Source organism: Metopolophium dirhodum, chromosome 1, assembly GCF_019925205.1.
Source record: "Metopolophium dirhodum isolate CAU chromosome 1, ASM1992520v1, whole genome shotgun sequence".
In the NCBI taxonomy this organism is placed as follows: Eukaryota; Metazoa; Arthropoda; class Insecta; order Hemiptera; family Aphididae; genus Metopolophium; species Metopolophium dirhodum.
Window position 1 is genome coordinate 95,531,319 of NC_083560.1, and position 22,674 is coordinate 95,553,992.

General features: G+C 29.1%; 1 protein-coding gene across 3 annotated transcripts; it reads left to right on the plus strand.

Annotated features, from left to right (window-relative positions):
- The first annotated feature begins 420 nt into the window (after nt 1–420).
- Nucleotides 421–22,549, plus strand: LOC132936845 (ubiquitin carboxyl-terminal hydrolase 48-like). 3 transcript variants are annotated; one of them, XR_009663545.1, is made up of 4 exons: nt 421–847; nt 2,528–2,678; nt 2,851–3,034; nt 13,227–13,692. XR_009663545.1 is itself a non-coding variant. In XM_061003633.1 (4 exons), exon 4 carries the CDS (start codon nt 19,005–19,007, stop codon nt 22,260–22,262), a length of 3,258 nt encoding a protein of 1,085 aa, XP_060859616.1. In that variant the 5' UTR covers nt 421–847; nt 2,528–2,678; nt 2,851–3,034; nt 18,901–19,004; the 3' UTR covers nt 22,263–22,549. The 3 variants fall into 3 exon arrangements, 2 of the variants coding, with proteins under 2 accessions (XP_060859616.1, XP_060859615.1); XM_061003633.1 differs by lacking the exon at nt 13,227–13,692 and adding an exon at nt 18,901–22,549; XM_061003632.1 differs by lacking the exon at nt 13,227–13,692 and adding an exon at nt 7,154–10,750.
- Nucleotides 22,550–22,674: the final 125 nt, after the last annotated feature.

A 22,674-nucleotide genomic window follows, 5' to 3' on the forward strand; every position in this document is an offset into this window, starting at 1 on the left:
GAACCGTGCCTATGGAATTTCGTATAGCGCCCCTTCTACTCTCAAGCGGATGGGATCGTGGTCACGGCAGGTGACTCGAAAGCATACGCTGAACCCTAAATGTCTCAAAAAAAAACTGGTTTTAAAACACGTTTCAAAAATCTAAAGACGTTAAATATTTTTGAATTACCGGCACAACCAGTGGTTCTAGCGTGTATGCAGCATGGTCGGGTGGTGAGGTAGGTAGGGGGGGGACCGCCGCTGACACCGACAGGCAACATCGCCGGTGGCGGCGCTGCAAATATTTTCGTTGGCAACAAAGGCGCGCGGGGGGAGGGAGGCGTTGGCGTCCCCACGGACCGCTGCCATTGCTCAAAATCTCGTGTGTCACGCATGCGCCCGGAGCTCTTGGCGCGTCCGAGGCAGATTTAGTGGAGTTAGTGGCCAGAGAGTGCGCGCGCGGCACCGCATTTTTGTCACCAGGCTCTCTTCGGCGTTCCTCCACAGTGATTAGTCGTTTTTGACAATCGTTTCGTTGTAGTCCTCTTTGCGTGTTCTCAACTCTTCGCTCCTCGTCGACTTTCGTCCATCGTTCGCTAACTTGTTCACCGCGTTTGTGGTACCTAAGTGTTTCGAAACGCGTTTATCGGATAGAACGCGCTACCTAAGTCGGTGTCCGTCTCTGTGAACCTATCTCGTACCTGTGTAATTTTCTATAAACTTTATCGTCGATTTAAAATTCTGCTTGCGATCACAATATACTTTTCGCCAATAAACCATAGTTGACATTCAAAAGGCAGTCACAGTCGGAGGAGAAGATCGAACAGACGCCACCATTGTATGTAAAGTCATCAACGCAGCGGGCATAGTAAGTTAAAAACGCTTATTTGTAATAAATTGGGTGGGTAACATAGAGATGTCATGTCCTTGTCCGTGATTCCGGGATCAACAATAAAATATTTTTTTGGTTGGGAAGTTGAAGCTAGTAAATTACTAGCTGCTGGCATGTTTACCGTATTTTTTGTATAATATTATATTCATCAATGCTTAACTACACAGTATCATATAAATTGTAGATAATTTTTCCTTCAATTTTGGAAGTGCTGCAGCCCCTCGAGCACCCTCTCCCCTCCGCTTGGTTACGTCGTTGGCGGGAAGCGAGAAGAGGTTATGATTTAGAGTCGGATAGTGGATGGGTGGGTGCATTTTTGCTCGATTATGTAATAACAACAACAACAACAACAACAACAAACAATAAATACAATACCTATCACCTATGTCTACAACTGGTAGGTGTTTTCAAAATGATCGAGTAGCGTCCTGTTCAGTAGTGCAAATAGGAAAAAATTTTAAGGGGGGGGGCTCAAGCCTCAAAACATTTTTTTTCAAAATTATAATAATAGGTATATATTATATTATTTTTTTTGAGGGGGCTAAGCCCCCCTAAGCCCCCATCTATTTGTGGATTGGAATACAACCGTTTTCGATCGAACTGGCTACTGATCGCTAAAAAAATTTTTTGTTCTAACTGGAATCACATATTAATTAAACTTAGGTTACCTCTTCTAATATTTATTTTTAATGTTTATACATATCAAACGTCCATTCAAAGGTGACTGCGTAAATTGGTGTTTCATTTTACAATTCATGATCCATTTACGATACAATGAGTCGTGTATCGTGAATTCCCCAGTTTTTTTATTTGTTTACATCGCAATTGTTTTACATATATTGTGATTATTTTACTATAATATATTTATTTTAACAACTGTACGTCTGTACCTCAATGAGTATATACAAATTGTTAAAATTTCTAAGATTGAAGTTGACTAAAAAGAAATAATTGCATTAATTTGTGTTTCAAATTTTAGTATAGGTTTGTTAATTCCAATTTTCTTCATCGATCCTCGAATCAAAATCAGTTAGTAGTTACCTATCGATTCAGATTCTTTTCGCTGTATCTATTATCAAAATTAATTTCATCAATATTCGCTAACCCCCCCCCCCCACCGATTTTTTTAGGAATCTATTCTCATGTAATTTAAGCCAATCCTAAATTCCTTGGAATCGATTCGATTTAAAATTCCTTTTTCTACTTCCAAGAATCGAGAATCAAAGATATGTTATAGTATTATACATATTACACAAAACCTATACATAACCTAATGTTGTTTTGTACTTTCAACATTTATAACACTAGTTGAAACCGACAAATGTATTTTATTGAATTTAGGTACATAAATATTCATTACTTATCTTACTTATATTATTAGCTACCATGCAGGATGCGCTCTACCACAAAATGTATTCTACTAGATGTTAAACTAATGACTTCCCATATGTGAATGATATGACAATTTTTAATATTCAAAATATAAAAATATAACTATTGTAATATTAATATAGTACCTACCTACCTAGTTCTATTATTTTATTTAAAAAAATGTAAGATGTATAAACAATACACATTTCTTCATTAATTAATATAGGTACATATACAAAATGACAATATAGGTATTATGAGTAATATTTAAATTTATAATTCCAGATTTGTTCAGTGGCTTTATTTTATGTGTATATAACATAAATATTAAAGCATACCCAAAAACAGCTTGGTTGAGAGTACATAATAATAGTTCATTGTTCAGCAACCATCAAAAATTCATTTTACATTGGTATTGAGAAATGTGTGTACTGCGGTAAGGAATTATTTATCTATATAAATTAATAATAATATAAGAATAAAATGTAATATTAGTTATAATCAATGGTACCTACTACCTAATATAATAATATATACCTAATGTTATGGCTATAGATTAATTTGTTATAGTAATGATTGGTTTATAATTATATTTTATGTTTTATTAGATACTTCATCTGATGCATCCATAACTGTTTGTAATTACATTAAACTGCAAATGTGAAGAAGATCAAATTGAAGGAATATTATTCAACAATTTTTCATTGTCCAAAAATCCTGTTAACTTTTCGGTTCTATCATCATTAAACAGTATCAACTTATTCAGTTTCAAATCTTACTCCATAAATACAGGTAATTTAAGTAATCAATTTATAATTTTTTTCAAAACATAATAAAAACTATATAGGTTTTTAAAACTAAAAACAATGCATAACTTTAACTTTTATACACTAATACTTGCATCTTTTTAGTCATCAGTTTTCTTTATAAAAAATGATGACATTATTAATTGTTAAAAAACAGTAAATAAGATACTGTATGTTTAACACAAGCAATTGTATTACTCTTAAGACAAAACTGATAAAAAAAACATTGTTATAAAAACAATATACTTCACATTTTGCACAGAATCTAAAACCTTATATACTGGTGACTGGTGTTATGTATATTGTATATAATTGTAGTGATATTATTATTTTTACTTACCTATTGATTTATTATTGAATTTAACATTGATATAAACAAATGTATAAGCGTAATAGTGTCTTATAAAAATGACTGGGTAATTTGTCATTGCAGATATTATTTAATTGTTAAGTTGATTATTTAAGCCTTATACACACCAAGTATATACCATTAAAGGGGGTCCGTATCATGTTTTAAGGAGTAATGTTTAAGCAATTCATTTGACATGAACATTTAGACTATGTCTATGTGTGAGTGATAAATGTGTGTTTCCGAAAATCGCTGTAATGCCGCCACAAGCAACCACCGCCGGATCCGATGCAACTCTTGCACGCTCAAGCGCATATCAATACTTAATACAATTTAAATATATTCTTGTTTGCATAACTATAAAAACTACTAAAAGCGGTAGTAAATTAAACATAATTCCTAAAGTTTGATTATATTTTCGAAAAAATGGATGAATTTATAATCTTCTAGACTATGTTCTTAAGGAATCACTGGATTGATTTAAAATCAGATGTCTGCCAAATAAATACAAATTTAATGCAATTATTTTATGGGATTTTTGAAAAAAAAAACTTAACTTTAAGATCCCTTAAAATTGAAAATTAAAAATTGACTTTCTAAAAAGCCTAGATATTTTGTCAAGTTAATACATGTATAAAAAAATTAAAATTGGACATTCCAAAGTATGTGTAATTTGCCACCGCTGTTTGGTCTAAAACTTATGAAAAATATATGTGCTGCGATCCCCTTAAATATTATTAAATATGTCTACGTAAGTGGGATTTTGTTATTTAGTTTAAGTGCGATATTCCTTAGTAAAGCGGCCTGCCAAAATCAGAAATGATACCTTATCACTCAATTTTTATATGTAACTACATTGTTATAAAATTATGTTGATGGAGAATGGAGATCAAAGTATTTATTATGTGAATTGTTGTGGTTAAAGTTTTAAAATTTGTTTCTTTTACTATAGCACGTTTATTTTATTAATTAAAAATTAAAAATTAATTTTAACAATGTCGATTACCGGTGTATGGATATTTAATGTGATAAAAAGTACGAGAATATGCAAACTCAAATACATCAGATCTGGATACAATATACTTTTGAACACACTTTAATTAACAATACATTTTAAAACCTTATAACATTTTTTATGATTTTTATGAGGCTTGTTAAGTCTACATAACTGTGTACAAATGTGTGCATGATAACTGGAAATACTGATCGCATTGATTTAACTATATCTTAATTCTTTTTGCTAATACATTTTTAGTATGTTAGTCTCGCTTTATGCAATATACAAATTATTTTAAATTGCAATCCCTCGTTTTGACCAACAATGCTTTTGTCACAATTCATGTTCAAAAATTGGTAGAATAATATTGATTATAATTTATGTTGATGACATATAAAATTTATGAGTTTTAAACTTGAGCTTATAACACATTATTATTACTACTAATATCATTATTTAATTATCAGTGCATATTAACTGACATAGTAAAGTACAGTTAAAAACAATATTAATATACCGATTGTTATTCAAATTGTTATCATATATTCTTTAGTTTCTATTTCACATTTTTATTTAACTTGAGAAATAATTGTGATGTCATCAAAAGAATTTAGTCAATTGTGCATGTGCTAAACTACCTAGTTTGAGCGTTAAACATGTGACTTATTTGATTTATTGCCAAAAATTATAGAAATATGTTTTGTTGGGCTTTGAGTATTTCTAGTTATTGTGGTCACAATATGTATACATATTTTTTTTAAATTTTAATTCTTTATCTGTGTTAATAAAAAAAAATTTCATTTAAAAACCATAATGAAATCTTATTTTTTTAACTATAAAACAATTATTTATTTGTTTTTTAGAAAATAATTGTATTAATTGTAAAGCACTATAGAGATTTAAAATTTTGAGAAAATGCGTTTTTAAATAATGAGTAAGTAATTTATTATAGTTATAGTATTTTTGTCAATTGCTTTAGAATTTATATATTATATATGCTATATGCTAGTATTTATAATCAATGGTATTATGCATGTTTTATTAGTAAATAATTTAATGCTAGTAGTTTTATTATTATTATTATTATAACTATCATAACCCACATCATGAAATTTTATAATTATCCATATCTTTTAACTAAAGTAATAATATGCAAACAACTTGAAAAAATATTTTATATATTAAAAAAACAAATAAAAAACAAAGCCAGTAATAATAATTATACATTATTAAAAATAGCATTTTCAGAATAACAAAATAAAAACTAATTCTATTTATTTATAATCTTTTTTACCTTAGTTATAATACAGAGAATAATGTTTTTAAATTGATATGGACATTATATTAAAATACGTAGGCCAAAAATAGTTAGCAAATAATCAACTAAAATATGTATTAGTATATTTCACAGACCTGGCGTATACTCTATTTTCTTTTTACCCTTGAAAAATGTACTATTATTATCCATCATAAGACGTATAAATACAAACAAAATACCAAATTTTGTAATGGGATTACACGGTAATATACCCAAATCCCGGTTAAGTAATTTTTCCTAGAAGATCCACCTTAAATAATATTATAATTTCAATAATTGATCTTGATTTTAATACATTTATATTCAAAAGCTATCTGAAGAAATCTCCTAACTCTATTGAAATGTCAGGGGGGAGGGGGTTAAGCTCCTCTAAGCCCCCTCTGATATCCACCTAAAACTTCATCAAATATTTATAACCCTCTGCTTGAAAATGTTAAAGTTGAGATTTTATGTGGTTTGGTATTATATGTCTGTGACCTAAATTATAATTTATAAGTAACTAACAATATTCATCACCATAATATTTGTTAAAAGTAGAGCTAGGAACTTCAACTAAATGCTTTGAAAAATCTTTAAAACTGCATGTATTAATGCCTTAAAAATGTACCATAATAACATTAAAAAATGCTTAAAATACTCTCAAAAATATTTTATTGTCACAATTAAAGAAAAAAAAATTTTAAAATTATATTAACATGTATTTCTTTTTCTTTTTTTGGCTTATCTATTCGGTTAACTGATTTGACATGCTTTTCGGTTTTAAGGTGCTGCAAATAAGTAAAATGTTTTTCAGCACTCACTTCAAACAGCTTACAATATAGTACTGATTGATCGATTAGATAAAAAAAACACCAAGCTTCTGAATTCTGAAACATATGACTGTAGGCGATACGTCTATATGTATTTATTTTTACTAAAAATTTCAATTAATTAATTTATATTTTATACATTTGGACAACTACAAGCTAAATAACACTTTTGAAATAAATAACAACAAAATATGATCATTAGTTATTAAATGGCATAAAAGAAATAACATTAAATATATTAAAATTATGTAAATAATAAGTTTCAAAAATGTAAACTTTTAATCGATAAATTCCATTAAGAAGGTACTTTTTGGCTATTACAATATTAAAACTACTGTATGAATTAGTTTCTTATAAATATTGGTACATGTAATTGAGCTATAATAATTATCATTTTTCAATAATAGTCCATTTACAAACATTATAGTTTTAATCCAAATGTTTTAATAATAAATAACTATAGCTTTTGTTATGTGTGTCAATATTTTTAATTGGTGCTAGTTTGGTATTAATATTAGTTTTATTAAAAATAAAATATTTTTAAGCCTGTATCATATTTGCTTAGTTTGTATTTTTATTTTTATAATCTAATGTTAGCCTACTAAATATATTATTTATTTTTATTGTTTCAGAGAGAAACTTACAAGTGATTAACAACTAAAATTAATGATCAAATTGCTCCATTAAACAGCAGGTGTAAATAATAATGTTTAAAATACGTAGTAAGAGGAACCTCGAGAAAAAGAAGCAGTGGTCATGGGCTGACAACACTCATCCTGATGACATCAACGATACTCATGTGAATAAAGCGTTTTTGCTGTTACTTTCCAGATGTAAACCTTTATCTAACCATCGCCATTATAACAATCCATTCTGCCTATCTGGACTAGGTGAACAACGTTGGCTTCAAAACAAAGTCATTCCAATTGAAGTCCCAGAGCTAGAGCATCGACAAACAAATACTTTCTGTGGTTTGAAAAACTTAGGTGCAACATGTTATATTAATAGTCTCCTCCAGCTATGGTTCCATAATTTAAATATTAGAAATGCAATTTTAAATTGGAATCCTGAGGAGGATGAAATTGAGAAGAATAATCATACTCTATATACTGAAAATGTATATGAGCCAGTAACTGGTGCTGGTCAACTACAGTTAGTATTTGCGTTAATGCAATTTGGAAAAGAACAAACAGTTAATCCAGAAGGGTTTATTAAATCTTTGAAAATCGATGCAAGTATTGAACAGGACGCTGAAGAATTTTCCAATTTGTTTTTAACAATACTGGAAAACAAATTTGAAAAACAAACAAATGTATTTGTCAAAAATATGGTGAAAAATAATTTTTTAGGTGAATATCAGAGTATAATTACATGCTTGACATGTAAATTAAAATCATCCAGTTGTTCAAAATTTAGGGATCTTAGTTTAAACGTTGAGGATCGACAAACTTTAAATAACAGTTTGAAAGAATACTTAAAAGAAGAAGTTCTCGGCGGGAATGACCAATATTATTGTAGCCGGTGTAAACGAAAACAAATTGCTATGCGGCAAATATGTTTGACTGCATTACCTTCAGTGTTAAATTTTCAACTAATACGTTTTATCTACGATAGACAATCAATGCAGAAGAAAAAACTAAACTCATATATAAGATTCCCACAAACATTAGACATGAGGCAATATTTAAATTTACCCGATAAACCCAATGTGTCTTCAAGAGAAAATTATAACTACAATTTATACGCAGTGCTCATACATAAAGGTCCCAGTGCAAATTGTGGTCACTATGTTGCCCAGATCAAGGATAACACTACAAAACAATGGTACCAATTTAACGATGATAAAGTAGTCAAGCTCATTCATAAAGGTACAAATTTGTTTACCGATGATGATTCTAAAAAATTAAAATCAACGAAAACTGACAAAAATTACGTTGATGAGTTTCTATCAAATGAAGCGTATATGCTGGTGTATATGAAAGATACAAAGGCTGAAGAACTGAATACCAAATCAACCACCTTTGAGTTGTCACCTAGATTGACTCAATTGGTAAATTTTCATAACAACAATTTTGAAAATAAAATATTAGAGAGTAAACAAGGTAAAGTATTTGTAGAACAAATGTTAAATTTAATCAATGAAATGAAACATAGTCAAATAAAAGAAAACAAAGGAGATATTATCTCGTTACAGTGGTTAAAATATTGGTTGAAATTGAACCCCAATGAGAATGTCAAGAAAATAAACAACAATCCAATATTATGTAAACATAACTTACTGGATCCAGATAAGGTATTTGAAGCCAAATACATTGGATCAGACTTTGCAGATAAACTGTATGGTATGTATGAAGGGGGTCCAAGATTGAAGTTAATGTCATCATTATGTCAAGTATGCATCAGGAACAAATGCGCTTTAATGTATACAAGAACTTTAGCTGCTAAACATAATGAATCTATTACCGCAATCTTACAAAATTGGTCCCCAACTAACAATTCAGACAGTGAAAATAAAGAAACAAGTTACTGGGTAGGCAATAAAACAATTAAATTCTGGCAAACAAAATATTTTGAGTCATTTCAAACATTTCTCAAAAAAAACGATGTACTTCCTAATACAACATTTCCAATCAGCCACGAAACGTTGTCCGCAGTATGTGAATCATCCACCATATGTGAAGAAATAAATGTCAATGGAGAAATAAACAAAGAAAATGTCAATATGGTCAAAGACACAGAAAATATGATTAAACCTGATTATGATTTTTGTAGAAAGTGGGATGACAATTTGTTACAAAGCCACGAGGAAACATGTCAGAATGATAGTTTCAATTGTTTGCAAATCATAAATAATACTGAACATGTGCCGTGGGTATTTAATAGTGACATTATATGCATTCATGGGAATATGACTATTGAGAAAAATACAAAGAGATTAGTGCCGGAAAAAGTAAAAAATATGTTTCAAACTTATTTTCCAAAAGCATCATTGTTTGTTAAAAGGACCATACAGTGCCACTTGTGTGCGCATATTCGGGTTATGGTAGGCAAGCTTACGCGTATAAGTCTGGCCAAGATAGAGGATTTATATTTAAATGATTTACTGAGGAATAAAAACAGAAGTGTTTTTTCAAAAGTACGTTCCCCATATGCGTGTATTTCTATGAAATTTTTAGAAGCTTTCCGAAAGTTTGTCGGATATCCATTAAAGGAACCAATTCCCAAGTTGATCAGGAATAAAATACTGCTTTGTGATGACCACAGCAAATTGCTTTATCATCCAATGTCGAGTTTGAATCCAACACATCATGACTATAATAAATTGGTGCTTGTAACAATAGAAGAATGGAAAAAGCTTTTACTGTGCTGTGATGCTGATTTTGGAATATTTGTGTACTTTGATGATCAATGCGTGTTTAAATCATCAAACCCAGAATTATGTGAAACTTGTCGTGAGAAGAAACTGCATGAAGATAAAATGAATTATTTGAAATACAATGATGCACAAATTTTTATTCAAGTGATCAATATTGAAAATCAGAATTTGATGTCTGGCAACTGCTCAAAGAAATTCAAACGAGATACTACTGTGTCTGTGAATGGCACTAGTGGCTCAGATACAGCCTCCACTTCAAAGAACACTAACAATCATGCATCTCTGCCCGGAACCAGAAGGAGTGAACGAAAACAAATGCCAAAGGTTGAGTCAGTTATAGTCTCTTCCGACAGTTCGTTGCTTCAGCTCAAATTAAAGATCATGGAAGTATTTCATGTTAAGCCCAACAATCAATGTTTAAAAACGCCAGATGGAATAGAGTTGCTGAACGATGAAGCAACCATGGAAGACCTTAAAATCCTTCCTGATTCGGTGATACTAGCACAATTTGATGAACACGTAATACATAAGCCAGAAGTTGTTATTGCAGAAGAGATTGGATTTAAAGGTACCGAACTCATGAGTTCAAATGTCTGAATTAATTTAATTAATTTATACTTATTATTGTACATTTATAAAGTTTTATACGGGCCGGGCCCTTAGTTTATACAATTATAAATTGCCAGTTTTTTTTTTAATGTTAGCTTATTGAATTGTATAAATTGTGTATGTTATTGTATATAAAACGTTATTTGTGTATTATTCAATACATTGTCTTTTATACATTAGGTTTGTAAAAAGTTATAATTTATATATATATAAATTATTTCTTAACAATGGTATGTAATAATTTTTATTTTATCATCAAAACTTTTTTTTTAAATATAAGATTTATGTATTTTGTATGTTTTATGCTTTATGTTTCAATTTTATATACAAATATTTTTTCAAAATTAGAATTCTCCTGAATATATTATTATAAAATAATATTATAATGTATTTAAGCTTGTTAGAAAACTACCTAACAAATAAAGTATGATATGTATTCTACTCAAATAAATACTTTTTAACACCATTTATGACATTATATTTATCACTTAATGTCACTAAATTATTACTGAGTTATGTGAAAATGATTGTTTTGAAAACACTAAGATCAGAATTTCAAAAACCACCCACTTAAATGTGTAAATGATAAATATTTATAGTTAGTACATAAATTGTACAGTAAATAAATAAATTAATTTAAGAAGACGTTACACTGATATAATATATGAACGCGCTGTTAGATGTTTTCATGATCTACAAGCGAGCGACATTTTTTGAAAATATTCCATTAATGTTCACAGAAAAATTTCACTTAAATAATGCTCTAAAATATGTTCAATACGTTTTTGTTTTAAAATACAAAAATTAAATGTATAATGATGCGATTGAAGTAAAAATATAAATACCATTTCTGCATTGGTTTTAAGACAAAAATATTTTAAGTGTATTTCATGGCAAGGCGCAACTAAAAGATTTAAAAAATCTACATTACACAATAATAGTATTTGATTAATCTTGACACTTAAATTTACTCCTATTTTTTTATTATTTTTAAGACAATTACAATTTTTTCACATAGTATAAATATTAATTATTAAAACAAACACAAATAATTTTTATAATAATATTATTTATTCCAACTACATAGGTATCACATTAAAATTTTGGTTGAAAAGTATACCTATAATTTTCTTTTTACATTAACATCATTGGAAACTAATAATTTTGCAATATAATTAATAACAAAAATATGATAACTTAGATGTAAATAGATATTTTAATACATATTACTTTATCAGTAGTAGTTGTAGTTTAACTTTGTTAAAATTGAATGAATTCATAATTATTATTAGATTTTATTTTAAGTATTCTGTTGTATCAAGATTCGGGACAACTCTGATAACTTCATCAAAATAGAGTGTTATTTCAATTCCCAATTTATAATTAAATAATCGAAATAATATACCTTCTAAATTAGTATCGAAAAACCCCTTATGTAGCAGTGAAACCTCTCACACATTATGCACTCTATTTGGAAGCACTCGTTAAAGGGGAGGTTTGTCAAAAACGCACTACTCAAAAATTAATTATTTTTTTTGTCGATATTAATCTTTTGCCAATTGTATTAACTAACCTATTTATCCAATAAAATATATGAAAACATATTTTAATTTGTCATGAAATTTACTTGAAAACCACTTATTAACATTTTTAAATAATTATTTTCACTTCAATATTATTATAATTTTAAAATGCCAACTCTCTTAAAACTTAAATGTAAGGGTCTGAGAGTTAAGTTTTAAAAAATCAGAAAAGTCGTTTTTATGTAATCTTCAATGACTTGTTGTTATCTGATAAGTTAGGTCATATAGGTATACTATGTATGGAAACTCGGAATTGAATCCCCTTAACAAACTAAAACTAAACGATACGATAACATAACGATAATACCAAACGATCATACAACGAAAGTATCAATGCCTTGACTCCTAATGTTTCGTCTGTTTTTAGTTTTATTAGTTAGTGATTAGTTTTAGACGCGATAAATTTGTATTAAAGCAAAAGAGGTTTTCGCTTCGCTGAAAAATTAAATTCTTGACTTTTTTCGAAACGTTATAAGAATTTGTGTATTTTCAGAAAAGTTTTAAGGTGGAAAAGTCAGAAAATCACCGGGTGGAGTCCCTTTAACCAAAATATATCTAACACTTTTATACACTTTATGAATTTCAAAAATGTATCCCCTTTTGAATAGCGGACAAAATATCGGTGGGTGAGTGTGTCCGCTATTCGGAGGTTTCACTGTGTATAATATATGAGAGGTAGAAAAACAACACGTACTATTAACTATTGCCTAAATTTATAAAATCGATTCTTTCACGATGGAAAATAACGTCGATAAATCATTTTGCATCGTCAGTATATAGATCAAAAGTAATATTTCATAGTCAGAGCCTAATTTAAAAACTAATGAATGCAAAAATGCAAAATAAGAGTTTCACCTTTGAATTATCTGTTACATGGTTGGACTAGGTAGGTAGATGAAACGAAATATGTGCTTGGAATGTGCATTGTCCTAGAGTTTCTAAATAATAATACACTGCTTTGAAATCCGGACTCTACCGGCTACTATAAAACCCCATAGTTGTTATATTATTCTACCCAGTTACAACTTACACCATATTTTATATTACCCAACTCCGATAGGTATTACTTTTACAAACAACTTTTAAACATGAAATCAAAAATTAATTTTTCAATTTTTTTTATTGCTAAAATTTTAGGCTTATGATTGGAAGAGGAAAGTTTTCAACATTTCGCAGTAAATCGCACCCGATTCATCAATTTCTTTATCCGGAACCAATAACTTTGAAGGTATATAATGTGGCGACATGCAAAAGCATCACTTTCACAACACTGCCCAATAAAAAATGTCTTCGGCGATTACACGGCAAAGCTCATGCTTATGACACGTCTTCGTAATCGTAAACTGAGCTTTACCCAGTTTTTTAAAAAAGCTGATGAGCTTAATGATCCGTTATTGAGAAATGACTTCACAAATAACGACGACGACGACGGTTCTGATTGTAGTTCCGAATGTTCTGATACACACACGACTGATACTATGAATACTGATTTGTAAATTCAAAATGATTATATTTTAATTATACTTTTTAAGTACTCATGTAATACATTTAATATTAATAAAAACGTAAAAATTATAGTAATTTTCAATGTGTTATAATTTCAAGACTAATGATAATATGCTCAAATTTATATTGACACCGTCCGTTTTAAAACGTTGATTTACATAATATATGGGTTTCAAAAATAAAAAAAAAGTTCGAAATTCAAAGTGTATTTTGTACTGTTTGAACCCTTTACCCATGATTACACTAATTTACAGTGTTTCTTAACGCACCAGTGCACACTACCGCCTACGACTAAAGGCACATTGTTAAGTCACGGTACAGACCACCACAGGACGACAAAATATTAGTATATTAGTACCAATATGGGACAAATCAAAAAAAAATAAACTAGTAATTACTAATTAGTAATTACCCATTTAAGCGCAGTATAGATAGTAGGTACAGTAAAAACAAACAACTACAAACTACTATAACTTTGAAACTATAATGATATATATATAGATATTATGTGCACATGTGTATCATCATTTTCAAATTTCCAAACGTTGATTAATCTAGGTTTCGAAAAACATACTTTTTCGTTTTTTAAGTAATGCAGATTCGAATCCGTGACTTGCGGTTACCCATCTAGGTCGAATTATTTCACAAAGCTAGGACGCCAATTTTCCCGTGAACTGAGGTAGGTATACTAGAACTGAGATACACATATGTGGTTATACAGCGTACCTACACACCATGTGGGATTTACTACAAAAATGACTGGACACGGGCAAAGTCGGGATATACTCAATAGAAAATCGTGAAAATCGTGAAAATACATAATATTTTATATAAAACTAATGCATTTTTTAGTCCTTGAACTTATATTTATATTATAGGTAGGTACTTATAACATTTTCAATGTGAAAAAATCTCTGTTTTCACCTGAGGTGACTTTTCCCGGGAAACGCAGGGTGGGACAGACGACAGTTAGTACCTATATAATAAATAAAACAAAAATAATCCGTCTTTAATAATAAAATCTTCATCGTTATAGATTTCTCAGCATCAAACGGTATTTATAAAATGTAGTTAATTTAATAACATCTTTCTTTTTTTGCCAATTGTAGATGACTTTAATTGGGCAGGATATAAATTTGACCAATATCTTCAAGATTGGCATTTATTTTTATGACCCCCAACTCTAGTTAGTTCTCCTTCGTATGTTTTATATATCAGTTATCTCAACTGTGTTTTTTTCATTTTAGGTACCTATTGAAATATTTTCTGTTCTATAATTGTTACTCGGAACAGAATTAAAATTTTTAGGATATTAATTGTGTCAGCACGGTAATTTTATCAATTTATTAAAGTTGATACATTTTTAATTATCTACAAAAGCATTTTTAATAAGGTGGTCGTAAATAATGTTGATACATATTCCAAGTTAAGTTATTTATTTTTAACAATTAAAAAAAAGTAGTGTGTTTAACAAATATCTAAGAGTTATAAATTAAAAATAGATATACGGCCAACATTCGCCCATCTGAAGGTAACTTAGTGCAGCCATATAAAAAATAATACAAAATCAGCCACGTCATGAGCATTACCTATATACTTTAATAATTATTTATATTTTTAAAGCAAGACCAAACTTTTAAAGTTAAAATTAGCCTTCTATGAGTATTTGTTACGAGGATAAAAATATTTAAATGTAATTAAAACGGTAACTATACTACAGCACCTAGTATTAGACATTAGTATAGTACCTACCTATATATCTGTGTATATAGTATGTACCTATCAGCGTAGTACCTATATAGACAAACAATGCAGTAGTAGCCAGTGGTGGATTTTAAAAAATTTTCTGGGGGGGGGGGGGGGTCATAAAAATAATATATATTTCAAACCTACCTATTATTTTTTATTTTTATAAACGTACAATTGTTGATAAATTAAAAATAAATATCGAACAATATATTATTTCAGTTTATTTGAAATAGGTATCATAGGCGTGTTCAGACTTTAGTGGCCGAGGGGGCACAACAAATTTTTAAATTGTGAAACCTATTTTTTAGAAATGAAAAAACATTCATTTTTTATGTTACAAAATTCACAATGATAGAAGTATTTTTTAATTATGATCAAAAAGTATAACCATTGTCAAAACAATAAAAATACTTTTTTCCCATCCATTATACAAGGTAAACAACATACAAATTGTAAAACTATTAACTAATCAGTAGGTAATATATATTTTGAGTAGGTATCTGACAAAATTTAAATTATTTTAACAAGTCGTAAAATATCTAAAAACATTTTTGAAATTATAACCGGTAATTGGATAATATCAACTGATAAAACTATAATATGATGAACATAATATTATAATATGATAATAATATAATCACTAGTTAATGAATGCGTAACCAAAAAAATTACAATTAATCAAAAACTATAGGTACTGCAGGGTACACACCGCACGACTTTTTTTATCCTGGCATGATTTTGTTGGGGGCACAGGCTGCCGGGGGGGGGGGGCAGTGCCCACCCGGCCCCTCCCGTAAACACGCCTATGATAGGTATTTAAATACCCTTATATTAATATATTATGCTAGTGTATATAATATAACATAAATATTTATAGTGTCAGAGGGGGGAGGGGGGCCCCTGAAAATCCGCCACTGATAGTAGCGCAGTACGATAGTATAACAATAATAAATTAATAGTACCTATAGGTACTAAAAACGATGCGTTGTCGATAGTACGATAGGTAATAAAATTCGTTTACGTAACGGATTCCGCTCATAAAAACAAAAACCTACATCGCAAGTAGACATAATATTTTAGCATAAGAATAAAAGAGTCGCAGATGTCCATCACATGGCGCTTTAACCCTCGGGCCGCTTATCATTATAATATAATCTATTTGTGGCCAATTATAATAATTCATATTTAGGTACCCATATACTATATTTGTCTGACGACATGAATCGAACGGTTTAGACACACTGGCCCATAGTTAAAGTTGCAAAAAAAATATTTTTAGGAACAATTAACTATTAAGAGCCAACCTCCTCGGTAACGCTATAATATAGCCCTTAAAACGTAAACAGTAAAACAAAAAATGTGAACGCATAGGTACTCAAAAGTTGTACTCATTATAGATGTCTGAAAAAATTGTGTACCATAACGTAGGCTGCATACAAATTGTGTCCCGTTGCAAAAATTCATTCTTATTGCGCTCCCTTATAAACAATATTTCCCATCCAATTTATACACAGACTTAGGACTAACTGGCAATAGTAATTACTAGGGTTCAGATTTGAAGGCAATACCTATAGTCAATAAAAAAAGCATTTAAAATGTAAAAAAAGGCATTTAATTTATACAAAAAGGCAATTCATAAATATACTACAAAATAAAAAAAGTGAACATTTTTTAAACACTTTCAATAAATTGCACACATTTTGAGAAAAATACAAATTAAAAATTAAAACTGCATGCAAAATAAACTAGTTGGTATTAAAAAAAAAATTGACTACCATGTATTTTGATAGGCTTTCTTCAGTAAAACGGCTACGGTTAGGGGTTAAAATGCGGGCGGACTGACGAACAATCTTGAATCTACGCATTACGAACATATCTTAATCTTTAAATAGGTGTACGGGTAATTTTATGGCCATACCAAATACTCGATAAGACGATATCGATAAATATTGCGAATAAGAAAACCCATTTGTAGCGATAGTACGCAAGCTGTGTATAAAATTATAATATCAACTGAAAAATTAAACACAAAATAGGCATTTATAAGTACAAAAGGTAAAAAAAAGGCAAAAGGCAAAAAAAGGCAAAAAAAAAAGGTTCCATCGTCTAAGAAATTAAATGAAACACATTTTTGTATAAAAATTATTTTTCTATTATGATTAATAAAAGAAAGGCATTAAAAGCCTTCAAATCCGAACCCTAGTAATTACTGTTACAGGTATAGGTTAAAAATAATATTTCGTGTGTTATATTATTATTAAATATGCGTTTTGTAATTTTGTAATAGTTAAAAATAAAATAATGTTAAATAAAAATATATTATGGTATTGGTAAAAACTTAAAGATGAATTCAAATCTGCTACCTAATTTGTTTTAATTAAAATCTGTCATTGCCTGTTTAAAAATTAAATTTCATAAGTTGTGTACGTTGTTTAATATAAATATAAGTTTGTAACCACCAGATTAGGAAGGCAATTCGGACGTACTCAAGAAATACCTGGGCAGCAATTAGTATTATACCTTTTTATTTGGGATGCAACTAGTATAGGTTGTACACAAACCCAGGTACACAACTATAAAAAGTATGGGTGATAAATTAATTCCAATTGTAGGTGATGGAATTGTTTATTTTTTTACGTGGCATACACATTAATTGACACGCAAGAAAATTATTGAGATATTCGAATAATAGAAGTTACCCGGTGATTATTGATTGGACAATGAAAAAGAATTTATTATTGGTGATCTTCCTTATAGATTACCAATTGGCTGTTCATAGTTGTAAAGATTACTAGTACTTAATGAACACAATTAAGACGTAGTTTGTCTAACTATCTAAGTGCAAACAAATTGATTTTAACTTAAGGTGTCTGAGTTGCTATATAGATACTCAAACACGGTTTTCGATTTTATATTTTTTACATAGCTCGGGATACGGACAAAGCACTCAATCCACTGTAGGAATATGGCATATACATTTTTTAACAAACATATAATATTATTTTAAACTTAACTTTGGCACGGATAGTGCTGGGCGTTCCGTCTAGCTTAAAACACAATTCATAATTATTTCATCTACAATGTCTTTTTCACATTTTAGAATCATAAAGAAGTTAAATAATTATACTTGTTATTTGTTGGGTTAGTTTGGGACAGCTATGACTTTTAACCATTGTACTTAATATTGATATCAAGTTTAAAAATATGAATTGACATTTAAAATTTGTAGTATTATTCTCAGTAAAATTATTTTTGTAGTTAAATAATTAAATAATACCAATCTAAATCTATAAATTATAGTAAAAATAGTTTGATTATTTCAACAAGAAACAGTCTAATTATTAGTGACCGAATATCAATTCTTATTCATATCAGAATAATTTTGATATTGATTTTATGTTAAACGGCTTTAATTAGTTTTAATAAATATTAGTATTATTAAAAAAAATTAAACTAGTATCAATCGAAATATCTTCACTATAACTGCATTTCTAAATTTAATATTTAAAATTGAAATACCCATTTTCTATATTTATTGTTTTTTTTATTGTTTCAGTTAGACACTATAAAGTGCTAAACAAGAAACGAGCACTATCAATTTCAAAACAGAAGATTTATAAATCAAACTTTTTGTATAAAATTGATAAAAAGATTAAGCTCATGACAAATATGGAATCTACAAACAACATTCTTCCTAGAGAGACAGATATACAAAAAGACTATGTTTTGAAAAAGTATAAAATAGGTTTTCCTAAGTGTAAACTGACATCTGACCATAAAAATCAAATTACTTGTGACAACCCGCATTGTTTGCATGACATTAAAACATTTCATGTGAATGAGGAATTAGAGTACAAGCTCCGACCAGCTGATACTTTTGTCGGATTGAAAAATTTAGGAGCAACTTGTTATCTCAACAGTTTACTTCAACTGTGGTTTCACAATATAAACATTAGAAATGCAATATTAAATTGGGATCCCATAGATGATAAGTATGAAAAACAAAATCAAACTCTTTACATTGAAAACTCATATAAGCCAATGTCTGTAATTGGTAATCTTCAGTTAATATTTGCCCAAATGCAGTTTGGAAATCAAAGAATAGTAGATCCTCAACCCTTTGTAAAATCGTTTAATATTGATGTTAATATTCAAGAGGATTCGGAAGAATTTCAAAATATTTTAGTAACATTTTGTAACGAGAAATTACAATCACAATCAAATGTGTCTGTTAGAGATATTATGAAAGACAATTTTTATGGTAAATCTTACAGTATAACTACATGTTTAAACTGTAAAACTGAATCAGTAACTACATCAGAATTTAGAGAAATTTGTTTAAACATTAAATGCTATAACACCGTAACTGACAGTTTACAAGAGCATTTTAAAAAAGAAAAAATGACAGGAATTAATAAATTTGATTGCTTACAGTGTCATAGTAAACAAAACGCTATTCGCCAAACTGTATTAACTTCATTACCGAATTTAGTACACCTTAAACTCATGCGTTATGTGTATGATAACAATTTGATGACAATAACAAAATTAAATACTGAAACTAGATGCCCGTACACTATAGACTTGGGAAAGTATTTTGATGTATCGCATGAATCATCAAAAGAGGAGCATGTGTATAATTTATATGGAGTTATAATCCACAAAGGCAAAAATGCAAATGTTGGTCACTTCATCACACATATAAAAGATCTGAAAACCGAACAATGGTATGAAATGAACGATGAAAATGTGAAAATGTTGAATAATAACAATTCAAATTTGTACAATGGTAGCATATTTAAGGAATTTGCATCAATTAAATTTTTCAACATTCAAACAAACGAGTACAGAACGAATAATGCATATATTTTGGTGTACATAAGAGCTTCCATAGTAATGAAATTAAAAACTGAATCATCTAACTTCACATTGTCACCACGACTGACTGAGTTAATTAAGGCCCAAAACAATTATTATGAAGATAGATTATCATATGAAATTGATTGTATAGAATCTGCGAAATTTATATCAAAGTTAATTGAAGAAATTAAATGTAATAAAGTGAAAAAAGATGAAGGCGATGCTATTTCATATACCTGGTTAGTATCGTTGGCGGAAACAAAACCTCCTGAGGAAGTTTTTGAAATAAACAACACATCCATAGTATGTCCACATAACAAACTGAATCCTAATGCATTACACATAACCAAATACATTGGAACGGAACTGGCTGATAAACTGTATGATTTGTATCAAGGGGGTCCAAGACTTAAGTTAAATTCGTCATTATGTGATTTATGTGTTAGAAATAGATCTGCCTTATTATGCATGGGGAAATTAACCAATGGACATAAACAATTCATATCTGAGATTCAACAATTTGACTCCAAAAATAATAATACAGATGAGAAAAACAATGAACAAACTTTTTGGTTGGGAATACAATCGTCTCAATGTTGGCAGGTAAGATATTTGAAGATGTTTGAACATTTTCTAAAACTTCACAAAATACTTCCTAATGCAACATTGCCAATAAACAAAGAATTATTAGTTGCCACTTGTAAATCATTAATAGGAATTTTAGATGATACCCTTGTCAATGTAGGTATAGAAGAGAATAATATTGAAACAGATGACGACACGGAAAGAGAATTAATTGAACCTGATTATAATATTAGTGTGTACAAATTTAAAGATAAAATTATGAGAGACTACTTTGAAAACTTAGAAATTGAACGCACTCGCATAATGTTTGATTTCAATATCAACATTGATAGTTATATAGACAATATATTTTATATAGAAAATACCGAAAATGTACAATGGACATTAAATGAAGATATAACATGCCCACACGGTAACTTATGTATAGCTAAAGAGACAATGATATTAGTTCCGGAAGAAGTGAAAAATATATTTCAACTTTACTTTCCTAAAGTAGAATTTTTTGCTAAAAACACCAAACCATGTAGTCTGTGTAAGGCATATTATAAAAATATATACAACCCGAGAATGATAAACTTTATGAGTGGTATTTTACAGAAGAGATATGTAAATACTTTAATATGTGATGATACAAGACCTAATTCCACGGAAGAAAATTGTCCATATTTTTGCATTCCCAAGGACTTTCTTGAATCTTGGCAAAGATATGTTGTCGAACCTCGTGAAGTACCCAGGCCCTTAATGATTAATAACAAATCCCTCCTTTGCCAAGATCACAATGAATTACTATTTGAACCAACATCTAATTTTGTCGCAACAGATCAGAGTGTATCAGTGATAATAACTAAAAAAGAATGGTTAAATCTGTTAAATTTTTATGAAGCTGATTGTGGAGTATTTGTGTATTTTGATAAAAATGGAATTTTTCAAAATTCCATACCAAAAGTCTGTGGGATATGTAAAAAGACTCCGAGGAAAGAAAAAAAGTTTGAGGATTACATTAATAAACAAATATTTATTCAAGTATCCTCAAACTATTTAAAATGTTATGATATGGACAGCGATTCTGAAGGTAATAGTGTAAAGAGATTTAAACAAGATGTTGCATCGACAAATTACGCCAGTGAATATGAAGCAGCAGCAGCCTCTTCAATAAACATTTACAACAGCACTTCTGATTATGGAACTAAGAAAATAGAGAGACAAATGCCACAGTACCAAAGTATTACAATGTCATCGAATGATACAGTTTTCTTACTTAAAAATAAGATAGAAAAGGTATTCAATGTCTCGCCCGCAAATCAAATTTTAGAAACAGCATCAGGAAAAACATTAATTGAAAATGAAGCAAAATTAAGGGATCTACAAATCTATCCTGGATCAGTGATAATAGCAAAGTTTATCAATGCAAATTTAACCAAAAATGTTGCTGTAGAAAGTACAGAATTTAAAGGTAGTCCACTTATGAATTGAACAACCCGACTATTACTTATACATTGAAAAAAACAGTTATAATAATTGTTATTGACTGGTTGAAATGTGACTATTATATTTATTTAGAAAACTCTTTTTTAAAACGTCCATGCCATAAGTTTGTAAAATATTTTTAATTATTAAGTTTGAAATCATAAAACTATTAATACAATTATGTTAAGGTAAATTTTAAGAATGTTGTAGTGTTGTACCATCCGGTAATATATTTTTTTAAAGTAAAATGATACCAAAAATGTTTAAATTTTTTAATTTCAGGATTTTGAATATGTAAACAGACACGTATATTATAAATAAAAATGTTTACTATATTTACTATTTATATTTGTTTCATGTTTGTTAGTGATATTGGCAAAGAAACAAGTGATTTTATTGTTTTAGTTGTTGACTGTTT